The 16,983-nt window shown below is 42.2% G+C and overlaps 1 protein-coding gene across 4 annotated transcripts in view; it reads right to left on the bottom strand.

Annotated features, from left to right (window-relative positions):
- Nucleotides 1-10,393: 10,393 nt before the first annotated feature.
- KDM4B (lysine demethylase 4B) overlaps nt 10,394-16,983 on the bottom strand; it is a 75,417-nt gene continuing 68,827 nt past the window's right edge. For all 4 annotated transcript variants that reach the window (XM_031557159.2, XM_031557158.2, XM_031557155.2 and 1 more), the window contains 3 exons: nt 16,745-16,864; nt 13,542-13,634; nt 10,394-11,768 (listed from right to left, as the gene is read on the bottom strand). In XM_031557159.2, the coding sequence (XP_031413019.2) occupies nt 11,583-11,768; nt 13,542-13,634; nt 16,745-16,864 (399 nt within the window). In that variant the 3' untranslated portion in view covers nt 10,394-11,582. The remainder of the gene's footprint in view (nt 11,769-13,541; nt 13,635-16,744; nt 16,865-16,983) is intronic.

Raw genomic sequence — 16,983 nt, forward strand, 5'->3', positions numbered from 1 at the left:
TGGAGCTGCAAAAGGCTCTAAAACCCAGAGTCCTGGAGCAGCCCTGCAATGCTCCTCTTCCTTCCCCACGGCTGGGGAAGAATTTCCCATCAAGCAGTACCGCATGCTGCGCTCAGCACTGCTGGCTGCCATCGCCCACAGTGAGGAGCTGGAAAGAGCACACACGTGTTTTTTTAAGCCCAGCACACAGCAAACACCTTTTAATTCGATTGGTTGAGTCGACACAGAGAGATTATTAGTTTTCAGTAAGATTTCATTCAATTAATTAGCTTGAAAATATCAGCACAGCCAGGCAAGCAAAGAAAAACAGAGATAAATCCCTGCCTTAGCACTGCTTCATCTTTTAAAGGCAATTAACTCTTAGTTATTAGCTTTTAATTAGGGAATAATAATGACACCATTAATACAGTTTATTATACTTGTCAGCGGACAGCTGTTCCAAACAGATTTTATTATCAGATCTTGGCGGCTTTTGTCTGCTCCACTCCCTCTCTTACAGGAGAAGGCAGCAGCTCCCCACATCCCCCGTAGCCTCAGGAGAATCCTGCACGACTGTGGGTGCTCACAGCTTTCATTATTAGTCTGGGTTTTTTTAACCCTTCTAAAATGATTTCTCTCTCAGAGAATCCCAGTGGCAGCAGGACGCAGCCGTGATGGTAACTCGCACGCTTTTCTATCTGTGTTTCCTTGGGGGAGATGCTGGATCTGCACCAAAGCTGGTTTCACACCTCAGTGCCTAACATCTGAGACAGCATCCAACTCACAGAATATTTAAGATGCCAAAAAAATTCACTGTTTTGCTTTGTCTTCACCTGAGCTTAACTACCTCTCTGGAAGCACCACGCGCATTTAGAACATAGTAGATATGATTTGGAAGCAAATAATCACGTTAAATAAAGCAAGCATTCCAAATAACTTTACCCATTCTTAATCTCATTCCACTGCCAAGTGCACATCTCTGCAAGGAGGCAGCTGCAAAGGGTAGAAGAAACACCATGTAATACCTTTCTTTCCTGCCCCAAATTTATCCTGAAACTTCAAGTCCTTCTCTAAGAACTCCACCGCATTAACGCTAGCAAACTGCCTCAAGTTTTCATGGATGCTTTATTATTTCTTTGTCTTCTGCATCGCTAAAATAAAATATACAGGAGGCTCCTAATTATGCACTCTGTCATACACACAGGAAAGCACATGTTCACATTATTTTCACCCATCATCCTTTTCCACTGTGTCCTAGCATCTCCCTGGCAGAGACTGCGAACTACTCCCAAGGCACATGCCTTTCGTAGCTGTGTTTTACTGTTCCCATACCAGAGAGCCTCTAAGCCGATCTCGCATGCAGGATGCTGCTGTAACACATAAATGTAATGCCACACATTTCCCTGATTTACTCTGGAGTTAATAAATCACAAAAACACTACTGGATAAAATACTGTGTTGGATTCCAACACCTTGGTTTACATTTTTTTTCCTTGCTTTGGCTCAGAGGAAGCCCTAAGGGAAATCGCCAGGAGCTTGGAGACCCAACAAAGTCCCTCCCAGCATCAAAAGCTGCTCATGGCAGGCATCCTTCTCCCCACTCAACATACTGCAGTCAAGTCCCAAGGAAAGAAATTAACCCAGTGTAGGAAGAAAGCAGCTGGGAGAACCTATTTGCAATTTTCTATAGGAAAGCAGAGAGTTGTTAAATTGAAAGCAAAGCTGTTAAAATGAAGAAACTTTCCCTACTGAGAACTGACATTAAAAAATGAATGGTAGAAGGGAAGGATGATAACCACTACCATACAGATTTAGAAACCAACTCAGACAAGCAAAGAGCCATGAGGCAGCAGCAGGACCACCACCGCTGCTGGGAAACTCCAGCAGGATACGGCATCTCCCAGCAGGCAGCCCTGCTGCCACAGAGCTCTCCATCCGTCCAAGGAGCCCATTCCACGTTCGTTGCTCCACGCACTGACAGCCTTCAGGTGCCAGGTGCTGTGCTGTAGGCATTTTGCACATTTGTAGCTGCACAAACCTTAGAGCTATGCTGTGCGCTCTCACTGGTGACTAAGGCTGAATATTTTAGGAGAAACGGCTTTAGAGAACTTGGTGCAACTATAAAACCTTCTCAGCTGAGGGGATTTTTATACTCAACTGTATTCAGGCAAAAACTGGGAGAGGAGAACAGCAGACAAATTGAATGTCATCCAGGTTTCTCTCCTACATAAACCTGGTATCCACGATCACACAAGACAATTCCATAGTACTTTTCTGAAGTAGCAATAAAGAGCTCAAAAGAGAGGCTTATAAGGACAGTGTCTTCTCAGCTATAATTAGTGCTCTGGCAGCATTAGCACTACTGACAATTTGCCTTTAGCTTTGGTACTGTTGTTTGGGACCACGTACCTGTGCTCGAGGGAAGAGTCTCAGCCAAAGTCCACAGAGGAGGACACATCCCACCGTTTCTCAGTGAATACTTCAATGCAAACAAACCAGCCACAACCAAAGACGTCCATCTGAGGCAGGATCAGAGCTTTGTGGAAGTTCGCAGAACCATAAATCCATACGGGTCAGGATTGGACCTCTGGACTCAGTCCAACCACCTCTCCCCCATAGCAGTTCCCTACAGCAGCTGCACAGAAGAGCACCCAGGGCGATCAGAACATCTCAAGGAAGGAGACCCCACCTCCCTGTGCCACCCTCACAGCACAGAAGTTCTTCCTCACGCCCACATGGAACTCCCCGGGCTCCAGTCTGTGCGCGGTGCCCCTCGTCCCGGCGCTGAGCAGCACAGAGCAGAGCCCGGCCCCATCCTCCTGACCCCCGCCCTTCACATATTGATCAGCACTGATCGGATCCCTCCCACCTTCCCTTCCCCGGGTGAACAGCCCCAGGGCTCTCAGCCCGTCCCCATCAGGAGGTGCTCCAGGCCCCCACCGTCTCTGCAGCCGTTCCCTGTCTGCCTGGATCTGGGCAGCCCAGCGCTGGGCAGAGCAAAGGGCAGAGCTCCTCCTTTGCCTGCTGGCTCTGCTCTGTGCGATGCAGAACCATCGGCCTCCATGTCCTCACCTGTGCAATGGAGAGAAGGGTTAACGCCGAACACTCCTCGATGCACACGGGATAAAGGGAGCGGCCTTCACTCCTCAGAGCCACCGCCATGCAGGCCAGGAGCTCAGCTCTGGTTTTATCACTGCTCCTTAGCAGAGAGTCAGCTCTGAAAGGCACAGATTTTCTCACCACAATGGACCTGTCACAGCGACAATTATATCTAACAGTAGTTGTTCAGCCTTGCCTTTCAGGGGTGCTGATTATGGCAGTAAATAGAAGCACATTGAGGGGGGAGGGGATGGTGACAGGCTGCAGTTGTGCTGCATTGGGGCTGCAGGAGCCCAGGCATACTGTGGTCTCAACTAAAGGAACCCAAGGGGACGTTCCTTCTCAATGAGCTTTGTGCAAAGAGCAGAGGGCTTAAAAATGCTCCCCAGACCAAGGCCAGAGGCAGCAGACAGAACGCATGGAAACAGCAAAAGAATAAAAGCAGTGTGTCAGAGGCGTTTTTTTTTCCAGTCAACTGCCTGCTGAGAGTGAAATATTGCCATGGTTCTGTCAGTGCTATAACCAGATGTGAAGTTTGGTCTTTGTGCTCAGAGAATAGATCTTTTAAAAGTGTAAAAAGGGCATCCAAAATCAAGACAGGCTCCTCCAAGAGCAAGGGAAGATTGGCATTGGGGTTCCCTTCCCAGCATCACGCGAGTATTGGGAACACATATGGCAATTTAAAAAAAAAGAAAAAAAAAAGAACGGAGCTTAAATTTAGCCACTGCAGTAGGTCAGTGTGACACTGTTCGTTGCAGAGATCTGTGAGGACCATGTTAGGTCATCTGGAGATACTTATAGGAAGGGCCAGGGGGTACATTTGCGCTGTGAGGCACTTGGGGCATGAACAGGCAGGAAAAAAAAAATGAGGATCTCTCTCATAACTAAGGAAAATAGCAGAGAAATTGATTTGGACAAAACAGACTCTGTTCTTGATTTTTCAGAATGTTACAGAAATGAGATTAATAACAGCATTTCATAAGCAGCCAATTTTCTATACTCATAAGGAGTCAAAAAAAATCTTGCGATGAATCGTTTCTGTAAAACAGAACCATCCCTGAGCAGGGGGATCTCAGAAACAGTTGTTCTTGAGCAGATTTTTCACTACGCACTGACAAAAACCTGGCACTGATCACCCAACACAGGGCACACAGCTATAGGATTGCAGCGCTAATTCCATATTATAGCAGAATCCCATAATAATCAGATGCACCACTTCCTCACATATTCCCCTGTGGCTCCAAGCTATTAAGACAACAAAAAGAAAAAAAACTCTAAGTGGAGACACAAGGAAATCAGACTGGCACAACAGCCCTTTTCCTCCACCCCATTGCTTCTCCATGTAGAAAATTGTCCACTGACCCTTCTGTACCTACAATCAAGTTAGATTTGATCTTTCTAGTCAGGCAGATGAATCTCTGCTCTTCTAAATGGCAGCAGCATCTTGGCTTGCATCATGGGTTACTGACCATTCAATCCTAATCAAAGAAAATGTGCTGTGTTTTCAGGAGATGGCTCCGTTAAATGAAGCAGATGAGCAGTGGGTCTGTCCATTTATTTATTTTTAAACCATGATCTGGGGCACAGGGGAGGGTATCACTCCTCTTTCAGAGACAGTTTGGCTACAAGCTCATTTGCTGGAGGATATTAGCAGCTGGCATCTGAAATGGCAAGACTAGGAAATAGAGGTAAGCCAAAGTCAACTGTGCTGAAACACAGCCAAATTCTTATTTATACCACAGGAAAAGTGGCTAAGCTGTGGTTACTAAATAATTCCAAACAGTATTTGCAGAGTGACCTTTACATTTCTCCTCTTGGAAACAAAACATTTAATTGTTTTGCTCCTCTATTGCAGAATAAATAACTCCCAGTAATTTTCTATTGGTGTGCATATAAACCAAGTTGTTATCTTTTTCTACTGTCAAAGCTGCCAAATAATTCCAGCTAAACATCTCCAATTCATTTCAGTCTTGGCCCTTTGCCAAAGCTTGTTTGTTTTGTTTTGTTGTTTGTTGTGTTGTTGGTTTTTTTTTTTTTCCGTGTATGCCAGCACTGTTTTCAGTAGGAAGAGAATCCAGAGAGATTACCTGAACACGGGAATAGAAATTGGGTATCCACAAGAACATATTTTGAGCATTTCTGCTAGGATCTCAAGAAGCTTTTCAATCTTTTCTCACACAAAATTCTTGTTGGCAACATAGCACTAATGCCCAAAGGAGCACCAGCAGGTATCACCTCTACTAGGTACTATGAAGCAGAAGTGAAACACCACTTCTGTTAAACTCAGGTACAGGGTTTTTTTTCATTAATCTGTGATAAGATCAAGGGACACACTATCCTTCTAACCCAGGAAACATGAAGCCAATGGAACAGGACATAATGGATCCCAAGTGGTACTGGTCCCATAGCTCCTGCACATGTCCCACAGACAGACAGACACAAAGGCAAGCTGCCTGGGAAGTGACAGAGATAAGTCAGACTGCAGGCACGTGTAGGAAGGGCTGCACATAGTGCTACCACAGCTGCCACAGCATGAGATGGACTGCTATGGCAGTTGCAAGGTTCCATGCAGTTTCTCCTCGCTTTAATCCATCAAAGCATAATCATGTGCCAAGAAAACTTCGTCTGCTACAAACCTGCACTTTCCAACTCACTCCGACTGCAGTTTGGTCTGAAAGAGATCTTCTGACAATACAATTGTTCAAATTATTTTAAAAACAGCGTTAGAAGCTCATTAGAGCACCTTAGCTAGATAAGATGTAAGGAAAAAAAGCCCAAATGAGACAAGTAACAAGGATTTTCCTCCTGCAGTACAACAAAAGGACCTGCAAGAAAGTCTTCACTTTTGCTCTGAAAAAAAACCTGAGGCCAGAGAAAAGATATTAGCAATGTGCTGATCTGTCGTCTCCCTCCTTTCAGCCCTCAGATGGAAGATGCCTGCTACCACGTAAGTTCTGTTAGTTTAATTCAAACTGCTTTTAAACTAAAATAGCATTCCCAGATTCAAAGCTCCTGATTACCTTAAACTAAAACTACCCAAATAAAGCACACTGACCAAAACAAGGGAAATAAGGGCATTCTTCCAGAAGAAAATTGCACCTGTTTAATGAGCAGTTTTATTAAACTGGTGCAATTTGTTCAAGCTGAAGGAGAACTACTGATGAAGAACTAATATGAACAGCGAGGGAAGAGAAACAGAGAAAAATCCCTGCAGACTAACCTTAAGAAATAGAAGTTCCACAGAACTGGCCAAAGCACAGATGTCTGTAGCATGTGATAATGTTTTTCCATCATCTGCTCTTTTCCTAAAATAAACGGTCACAAAAGCCAAGCAGAAAGGAAAGTAGCCAGTACACCAAAGAGGGAGCACCTGCAAGCCCCAGTATCCACACATGGACTAGCAGTGAGGCCAGGAATGGGAAAGCCATACTGGAGATTTGGAGCAATATGTCTGCAAGAATTGCCTCAACAGTACTAAAAGAAATATTCTAGACAGACAGTGCAATGAGAAAGCAAAGGACGAAGTGGTAGAGATGGTGTAGCGAAACTGCTAAGTCATGGCTTGAAACAGTGATGGAGCACCTGGTGGGAAGGCAGGGCCAACCCAGGGGAGCTCAGGTGCATGCAGTGCCCCTGAGTGACTGGAAGGGATGGAGCCAGGATCCACTCCTTCCTAAACGTCAATCAAGGGTTGGCAGTAGAGGCAAGGGGATCCCTCTGGGGATCCTTGCATACCTGAGGCCTTCTGAAGGTAAGCAGCTTCTTTCCCTTATTTCTGTGCCCACTGCTGTTGCATTTGAGTGAATCCTCATTTGCTGCAGCCTGGGATCTTGCTGCTCTGCTGTCATTGTTGTGCTTTCCATCATGTTACGGATGGAATCCATCAGTTTTGGAAGTCAGGTTTGTCCCCTCAGTCTCAGCAGCAGCCAGAAGATAACAGTCTCAGCACAATCAACATTGCTGTTTCTACAGTCTTCTAATCTTCTCCTTTACCAAGAAAGAGAAAAAAAATATTTTCCATTTTTTCTTACCAAGCTAATGATCTTTCTTCCTCCAGACAAGAAGTAAATGAATGGCTTCTCCATCCACTTTTCCAGTCTCCAGCCATATGACAAAAGTCCCTGCTGGCCTCAGAGCAGGAAGCAGTAGTGTGTTGATCCCAGCCTTTTTATTGCTGCCAGCAATTATCACAAAATTACTTTACTGTGCACGTGACAGTTGGTGATACTGACTTGGAGTTTTATCAGCTCCTATGCTACATATCTGAGAACATGTTTATTGTGAGGAAACTCTGCTGTTAAGCAGCCCAAAAGAAGCTGGACTTGCTCAAAGCAGTAAGAAAAAATTGCAGTCTTTTGTGTGCGACAAAGCATCACATACCAGCATCTTGTCCCATCTTGACAACCCACGTCTGCTAACAGCTGAGTCCTCGGAAATGGTTCTGCAGGGCAGAATCAAAGGCAAGCAGGAGAGAACTATGCAGCACCCAGTAATGTAGAATATCCTGCGCAGGGCAGGATGAGAGGACAGCAGCACCTCCCAAGGATGGAGTTGGCACAGATGGAAAAGCAAAAGGGGGACTTGCCTTGGTAAGAGAGGTAGCTCAGCTGTTTAAGATACATACAAACTCCCTTTCTCCAGGGATAGGAAAGTTGCAGAGATTAGAAGAAAAGGCCAATGAGTTGTGCTCATTTACAGTCTTTCCACCTAACCCCAAACAGTATTTAATAGTAGACAGAGGAGAGCATAGAAGCAGTGCTCTGCACTACTGCAGCTGTAGCACTCACATCATCTTCCTGAAGACTCTCTGAGCATAGCACAGCTGCTTAAAACCCCACATCATCTATAGTTTAGTGCAGTAGTAAGCTAATAACAGAAACCTATAGTGACTTCAGGGATGTTTGCACAGAAGTGACTATTCTACTCTGTGAGGCTGTGATAGAAGTTCCGAACATTGTCTTCTGATGTCTGATCCAGGCAGTCACTTGGAAGTACTGAAGACATCTGTAAAATTATATTTGTTCTTATTACAGCACTATAGAAGACCTTAAACTCAACAGGTAAACTTTGCAGAGATGTAAATTCTAATGGACTTGTATCAGCAGCCTCTGCACACTTGTGACTGCTCTGATTTTTCTCAAGAAAAACTATTAACCCATGAAGGATTAAACGCTGAAGATTCTTTTTCTTTCATGTAATCTGCAGCATCTGCAACAGTTTGAGAGGAATTTGGAGAAAATATTAGGGCTCAGAAAGGGAAATAATTTCTTCAAAGGAAGGATCATATTTTAAGTGGTTCAATGTCAGTGTGACTTCTAAGGGCTAAAAGGAAGGCTACTGGAAGGCTGTGAGAAACACTCCCAAAGTGTTTCCATATAAGATAAAGGATTTTAGGATAACCTTTGGCTATTTAGCAACCACTGTCCTTATGAGACATCAATCTAGAGCAAACCCTGGACCGTGAACCAAAAATATATTGCAAGCTTGGTTCCTAATTTTAGGAAGAGGTGCGAACCTGTTTTCCTGCATGATTAACAGAGCAGAAGTGGGAAAAAAAGAAAAAAAAAAGCAACCATGTTCCTGCTTAACAGTCTTAGCATGTCTGGGCTCAGGTACCCAATCAGATGCAGAGCTTTCTTCTCCTGCAGCTCAAGCTACTTTAAACTTAGAAATGAAGAGACTTCAACCCCCCAACAATTGTAATTCTGAAGTGCTCAACAGCCTTTAATTCATTATGAACCTAGAGGCAGAGGTTTTTTTTTTAAAAAAAAAAGCAAAAAAAAAAAATACATCACATCCTTAATCTAGGAAAAAAAGTCAGCATTTTTATAGCACATCATTAGACACTTACAAATATATTTCACTGAAGGAAGGAGAGGGTAGAACTGTGCGTTTTCTATTTCCTTTTCAATAGTTTGATGCACAGAGGCCATCAACACAGTCATTATAGATAATCTGCACAAGTCATTCCTAAATCAAAAAGAGATTTAAAAATGAACAAAAAGGGAGAACCCCTGCAACAAGGAAGGGCATTCCACAGATCCAGATTCACGTTTAAACATAACTCATCATCTGTGTATGGGGTGAGGAAACACAATTTGTTTTGTACAATATAAATAGTATTTAAAAGAGTACTACATATGAACACAGCAATGGTGCTATTTCAGTCAGGACTTAACATGCAGAGGAAATTCCCTGTCACTCACAACCACTCATCTCATCTCATCCCACCCTTCCTCTCCCCCTCCTAAAAAAACTCCTCTGCTGTTCAAATTCTCTCAGCTGCTTTAAATATTTCTCCGAGGCCTGGCAACATTCCTTTTCTTTTATACAAGCAAGCTTTCTACTAAGTGATGCTTTAACTGACAGGAGACAGCTATGTAGGAGGAACAACTGAGGCTTTTAAGAACCTTGCCAATGTTTAAAACTTCTATTAGTCTCAGTTTGTTTGATTCTCAGAGACTTCCATTGAAAACATCAAAACCTCAGAAATAAAAAACCCTATTTCAAACTCCTTACAAACATGCACGTGTGCACACAAAGAAAGTAACCCACAGCAGAGGCAGTAAGAAATAAAGGGAACTGCAATTCTCTCAAGAGAGAACAAAAACCAAAAAGAAAATTTAAAAAAAAAATTACTGTCTCCACTCTTCACTAGGGCAGTTTAATACCTATCGAGTCTTGTAAGATGCTCAGCTACCATCTGCTAGTCCACAAATCCTTCCCACTTATTCCCTTAAAGATCCAACTATAGCACTGCTTAAAAACCATTCCACAGAACAACCACCACCTTGCAAAGGGGCTTAAAAGAACAAAAAAAGAAAGAATATTGGAATATTGTCTCTTTCTGCCCAGTGATTTCAGAGAATTAAGTGGAAAAGACTGCCATGCAGCATTCAGGATAGCTTCTGCCAGGCCAGGACATCCAGGTGAGCAGTGATGCACCCCTGCCCCCCTCACCCAGACATTCTGGAAGCCACATCCCCTTCCCAGCTCTGCACCAGGGCTGCATTCATCCTTCCTTCTGACAGAGGTCCTCCAAAGAAAGCGGAGGACTTTCCAGTGACTCCAGCAGGGTTTGGTTCAGGCTCTTATAAAACACTGTTCCATAACAGCTCTTCGATCGGAGGTGATTTCCAAGTGTCCAAGTGGGAGCTGCCTACTCAATATCTGAGGATTTGTTTTTGCCTTTAATGCTCATTCAATTCTCGGTGAACTGAGTCCAATTAAATGAAGGGCTTGCATTCCTCTTCCCAGGAGTATCTTAAAGGCTCAGTCTTTACTTAAGTAAAGGATGTCACAACAATCAAAGACATTTGGGGAATTTCTTGTTTAATAGGATAAAAGAAAAACATACAAACACCTCCCGGGCTTCTGTCATGGAATGATTCTCACAACTGTAAGGAGCACAACTCAGAAAAATAAAAATGGAGTCAAAGAAAAGAAAAAAGGTTCCTATGGGAGACATGCCTACCAGAGAGCTAGAACAATCCCTTCATGCTCTAGTCTGCAGTGGGGAAGGGGATGGCTCTTAAAGGAACTAACACAAGAAGCAGCAACAGAACACTTGCCAAAACCGAGTGGCATATTATAACTGAAAGCCATGCTCTTTGTTGGTTTTTTGTCCTTTTTTTTGTCTTTTTTTTTTTTTTTTTTTTTTTTTTTTTAACTAGAAAGCAACTTAGATGGCAAGGATGGGAAAGGAAGATGACAAGAATGACCAGAACCTGGCCATTGCTTCACTACATCCCTTCCTGGTGACATGGCAGAAATGCACACATCTATCACTTCTTTAAGAGAATTAACAGTAAGAAACATCCCAGCTATGAAACATTTCTTTCCCCATCTTCCCCAGATTACAAATGAGATAGTGTTTCTTTACAAAAAGGAACCCAGAACTTTCCAGGACATCTGTTCTTGCTTTCTCTCTCCCCAGTGTAATATTAGTCACATTTCATTGAGGGGTGAGAGAGGGGAGGATTTTATTTCTGTTTTAAAGCCATAATCTAGAAAAATGTTTTGTGGAAACTTTTGTTTTCCTATTTTCCTTTGCTTTTTTTTTTTTTTTAATAGTGCTTATTTATAGAAAACTTCACAAAGGTGACTTCTATGTACAGAAAACACAATTCCAAAGGCTGCTTCAGTAGTCAATGTAATAGCACCTTTAAAGACAAAAGAGTTTGACGTATTTTAAAAAGTCACTTAGTCAAATTTTAACCCTTTCCAAGCCTTATAAAAAGGAGCTAATCACAAAGCTCCATCAGTACAAATGCTGGAAAGTCTCCACGTGAAACGCTGTCTGAAGGTTTCTCAGGCTCCCAGTTCTATTGGTCTGGCAAAGTAGAGGTAGCGTGCAGCCAGACAGGATTTTCTTGCAGTCCAAACCAGATGATGAAAGGAGTTCGCAGCAGGGTATTGCACAACGCTGGTCTTATATTCCGGAGTTTCCCGGTTATTTTTCTACAGGCTTGAAAAGGGTTAACTTCATATTTAATTAATCCTGGTTAAAACATGTTGCTCTGAGTTCCAGGTTGGTACTGTGTCTGCAACAGGCTCTCCATAAAGGCCAAGTAATCTGGGTTTTGTCCGTACTCTTCAGGATTCCTTGCATTCCCCAGCCGGGGACGCTTGGCTGCTCTCATTTCATCTCCCGAAAATACATCTTCCTGAGGGGCCCCAGTGCTGAGGGACTGCAGGAGACATGAAAGTACAGAATTAGAAGCACAGGAGGAAAACACAGGTAGACGTGCACAAACTGTTGAGTGCGCCCGCTTAACCAGGCAGCAGGCATAACATGGCAGCAAGCAGTTTGATACAGTGAATTTCTGAAGAAAAACCAAATTCCGAAACATGCAAAGCACACAGCTGAAAGAAAAACTTCTGGGCCTCTGAAGCCAAACTGTCAGGAGAAGCCCTCGAGTTGCTTTCCTTCTGTATCAGAATATCTTTTACTTCGATTCCTGCCTTGACAGTTTGCTGTTTGCTCTTACCCTCCTCTGTCTCTTCACATTGTTCATTCCTAAAATGCACACAGGAAACAGGGGCTTCCCTGATGTCTGTTAAAGAAAGGAAAGACCCAAAGAAAGCACTTGGAGCTAAGATGACTGTACAAATGATTGCTTCTGTTCATCCTTCTCTTACACTCTCAAAAGAGATGCGTTTCTGCTATTGCTTTGTTCCTCTGTTCTGCTGGTCTCTATAAATGCACCACGAGCATCACTTCTGAGGAGTATCATCTAAAATCTTTGGGAGCAGAACGTATAGGGGAAGAATCCGAGCTTTCAGCCAGGCTTGATGACACATTCTGTTCACTTTAGAGCACACATTCCTCTCCCTGGGACTGATATAAAGCCCAATAGTCTCCACTGCAGAGAATATGCTGTTTCCCAAATCCTGTATCCTGAAAAACAATTCCAGGATGCTTCTTTGTCACCAAAAATCTTCTGAGGGTTACAAAGTAAATTATTACTTAACTGTAAAATTTATGCCGTGAGGCCTTATAGAGATGAAGTGCCCCTAAGAAGATGGAGAAGCCATACAAATGCTTCAGATAGCGTTCTACAAAAGTTACTTGGATAAAACCCTTCGAGAGTAAGCAAAGTTTTCCTCCAAACTTGAGGAAAACGCGATAAAATGTGAGTTTTTTCCACATAAATGACTGTCACTAGGTATTTTTGGACAATGAGCCTTTCACGCTTCTGCTAGTGGTTCAGAGAATCACTGGTTCAACTTGGTATAGCAGTTCGTGTGTTCTTAAGCAATGGTTGGACCATCATTTTGTCTGTTAAGAGAGTGACGGCCACAAACATATCACAGAGTAACTCTGTAGATCTGTCCCTGCCATGCAGTAGCTAGCACGACAGACTTTTAGAATGAAAAGGAAAGCTATATTCTTCACTGGCATAGAATCTGGTCTCAGTGTTTGTTTGAATAATGGTCGAAGGACGAGATTTGAAAACATCCAGCAATAAATCCCTCATTTTCTAGGCTGAATATTTCAGTTGCATGCATTTAAAGGCAGGGTGATCTTTTAGATAAGGATCATGTTTTAACTCTCCTGTTTGGTAAGAAATGGCTTTGATCCAACGTCACTAGGTCAGTTCTCCAGAAAGCATTTAGCTGTAGACCAATCCATCTAATTCAAGATGAAAGGCAGTACTGAGATACAATGGCCGTCCATATAACTAAATTCATGATGTAAAATGGTAGCAACATAATCTTTTAACTAGAGAATCCAAGAATCAAGTCTGAACATAGAAAGGAAAAAAAACATTTAAATGCTTCTCAAGCATTTACACACCAAGGATTTCAATGACTGTACATATTTTGTGAGTGACCACGAATTTTACAGCCACAGAAAATGAAGGATGCATTCACCTAATGTCTAAACAATATGTTAAGAAAATGTGAACGAGTACTTCTAGCCACAGCCATTTCAGTGTTTCTTTTACTTCAATACCCACCAAGCGAGACTTCACTCTCTTTGGAAGCTCCTCCTCCAAGGTATAAATATCACCACGCTTTACCATTAGTTGGGAGCCATCTTCAAATTCAACCTGCACAGTACAAAGAAAATGAAATAAGAATGTTTGGCTTCTAGATTTACAACACATGATCAGTTCACTCCCAGATAATGCCAAGCATGGTCCCTTCATGGGAAGCATCAGCAAGCCAGCTCCATGGATGATTCACTGTTCTTGGCTCTGCATCTCTCTAGCTTTGCTGTAGAATGAGCTTTGCTAAGAAGTCTGAACGCAAGAGCCAGGTTTCAGTGCTGCTCAGGCATCCGTTTTATCTGGTCCAAGCAGTTTCATTCAGTGCTCCTGCAGATTAGAACGGTTGTGCTACAGCACGCCTGCTATCCCCTTCCTAGTCAGAGCACTAGAAATTTCCACTGATTTTTTTTTTTAATTGAATTCCTGAAAAAAGAACAGCTTCTCACTTATAATAAAAAGCAGCCCTGTATTCAGACCAATATGATAATAAGAATTTCTTTCATCTTAAACAAAGCATTTTTACACGTCATAAGGAAACAACTGCAGCTACTAAAATACATTTCCATTACGCAGAAATAATCAGTCAGGTACAAGAAATGGTGGTAAGTCCTCATGTTAAATCTTATGCACTAAGCACAGATTGTGTCATGAATTATGCATCAGTTGTTACAGCAACGTTTATTCATGGAAACATGCATATATAAAATTGTTAAAATTATTAAAAGTTTTTAAGAGATGCTCACTTCCTTTGCTTAGGGCTTATACTTTTCTGCATAATGTAGAAAGACACACAACAGTTAATGCGGGACATCAGGTTCAGACTGGGCATGTTCAGCAAGAAGCAAGCACCTGCACTCTGAGCTCCTCCTGTGCTGTCCAGGTCTTATAATTCATCAGCTACCCAAAATCTGTGATGCTGCTGAGGTGCCCTAGCTGAGCAATGCACACCAACAGTAATAACTAAGCAGGTAGGAGAACAATCTTTGAAGGATGAGCTCTGCCGAGCTGGTTTAAGATGCTACCACTCCCATTTACGCTCAGGTTTTACAGATCACTAGGGAACAGAATTAACAGCCCAGCTACAGGCAGACTCCTGACTGCCATTTCCAGCATGTGCTCAACTTCAGCAGCAAGGGAGGATTGGCAGCACAGGGCAATGACATCTTCAGCTATCACACAATGGCTGCATTTTGTTTATTAAAGTTCCAAACTACTGATATGGCTCAAGACCCTCTTAAGAATACACATTAGAGTATATTAAAAATTGTTTGAACTAGCAGACATATATATATATATATATATATATATATATATATATATATTTAAGTATACAGATCTAATCTTAGCACACAAAATGCAAACTTAGAGATGCGAATTGGAAAGCCACTGCAAAATAAAACAGGACAAGTTTAAAATCCAAAAGCTAATCCACTCTGTCTTAATCTGAACACACTAATTTCATGACAGAACCGTGTTTCACTGTGTTATTAAATACAATCCTATTCCAAAACAGACAATAGAGACTCACAGCAACTGCTGAAAAAAATATGCGCATAGGAAGCCAATATAGAAAGCTATTCAGGCTGTTTTCCCCGTAGAGAGAAGCTTTACTTATAGGTAACTGCGCGATTTGAAAAACACAGGCTCCTCATGCATATTTTTCTGTCATCTGGCACTCGAAGTGGAATAGCCTATTTCAAATTATTTTACTTTCAAGAAATCAGTGACAATTTCCTATAGTGTGATTAAACTGGAAAGCATGCATAAAAATAGATCTTCATGGAACAACGTATTGTACTTATTCATAACGTGGGTCACCTGGATCACATCTTCTCTGAAGCAGCTGCCTTCCATTACACACACAAAAAAGACTGTTAACTAACAAGGTGGGCTATTGTGCTCCTGGCACACAGATATGAAATATTCTGTGTGCAGAAAGGATAGAAATCAGAACCCAATTTCAAACAAATGCAAGATTTGGGACTTCCTTTGCCTTTTACAATTGTCTAGGGGCACCAACCTCTTTAAAATAACAATTCTTTGCAAATTCCAGAATGTATTTTTCAAAAGAATGTTCAGAAAGTACACCTTCCTTTACGAATCACTGTTATTTTCAACTTCTTGGTACCATTTAAAATAGATTTAGTTATATGAACATACTGCATCTTATAAAACCTTCTGCTGAAATACTAACACTGGGTACCAGGTTAAATCTTCTTTTATTCACTATCACAACCTTCTACAAACAAAGATTCTGTCTGTGCAACAGACTCAAAGACCAAAAACTGCCTGCTATTCTTATCTTAAAAATGAGAGTGTACAAGGCTATTATTCTTACACACTGCTACTCCTCTGCAAAGTCCCTTCCCATGACTAGAAATAGTCTCCTGATCCATCATTTCTCTTACTTTCTCTTGAATTCTCAAGGAAAGTTTTATTTAAATACTGACTCATGGGAAACTGTAGGTCATGAGCTACATTAGCACAACCCATTGGACAGCCATCAGAGAATACTGAGAGCAGGTCACTTTGACCTGAGTTGTTTTATCACTAACAAAGCTGAGCCACCAGCTGTTAAACTCTTTTCCCCACAATGGAGATGAATGGCTTTTCCTTCACAGGCTCTCTGTTGTGGGCACATTCCTGTGTAGAAGCTTCTTGATAATAGTGAAAGCTCAGACAGGAAACAATTACTATGGGTCACAGGATAGGAACACCTTCTGGAGACCAACCTGTTGCCTCTTTGTCCATGTAAAGAGCAAAGACATTTACTTTCAAGAGGAAAGCTACTTCATGCCAAACAATCTTGTATTGACTTTAACAAATCCTTTTGTTTTACCTACTCTCTTTTTATCCTTAGATCCAAGTGAAAGTGCACAACTCTAAACAAAAAGCTGTGTGTTTTTCTCACTGTAAGAAAAGCTTATGTTTTAAAAGCACAGTGTAGACATCTATTCATACATCCCTATTCTGTCACAGAAAACCTTTATTCTGATCTTACTGTGACACTACATGTCTCTACACTACCAGTAGTATTAACTCCATAAAGCAAATTCCCTCTTCGTGAGTAAACATCTCTCTTCAGAGTAAGCATCCAAGCACCCAGGGAGCAATTAGGGCAACAGTCAGACATACTGACATGAAGCACGTAGGTACTCTTCTGTACATACCTGATAAATATGATTGATCTGGGCTGCAATAAACTTGGCCTTATAGATGATTCCATCTGTCCACTGCAGTTGAACCATCTCACCCTCTGGAGGGGGTCCCAGTTGGATGCAGTCTCTGCTCTGAGGACATAGAGACAAAGAGGTCAGACAGTCAGAACAGACAATGCTCAACAACTAGTAGAAGAGGTCACTACTCAGGGAAGTTGCCACATAACACTACAATTAAGCATGAGAAAGCT

Source organism: Meleagris gallopavo, chromosome 30 (assembly GCF_905368555.1).
Source record: "Meleagris gallopavo chromosome 30, MGAL_WU_HG_1.1, whole genome shotgun sequence".
Classification (NCBI taxonomy): domain Eukaryota; kingdom Metazoa; phylum Chordata; class Aves; order Galliformes; family Phasianidae; genus Meleagris; species Meleagris gallopavo.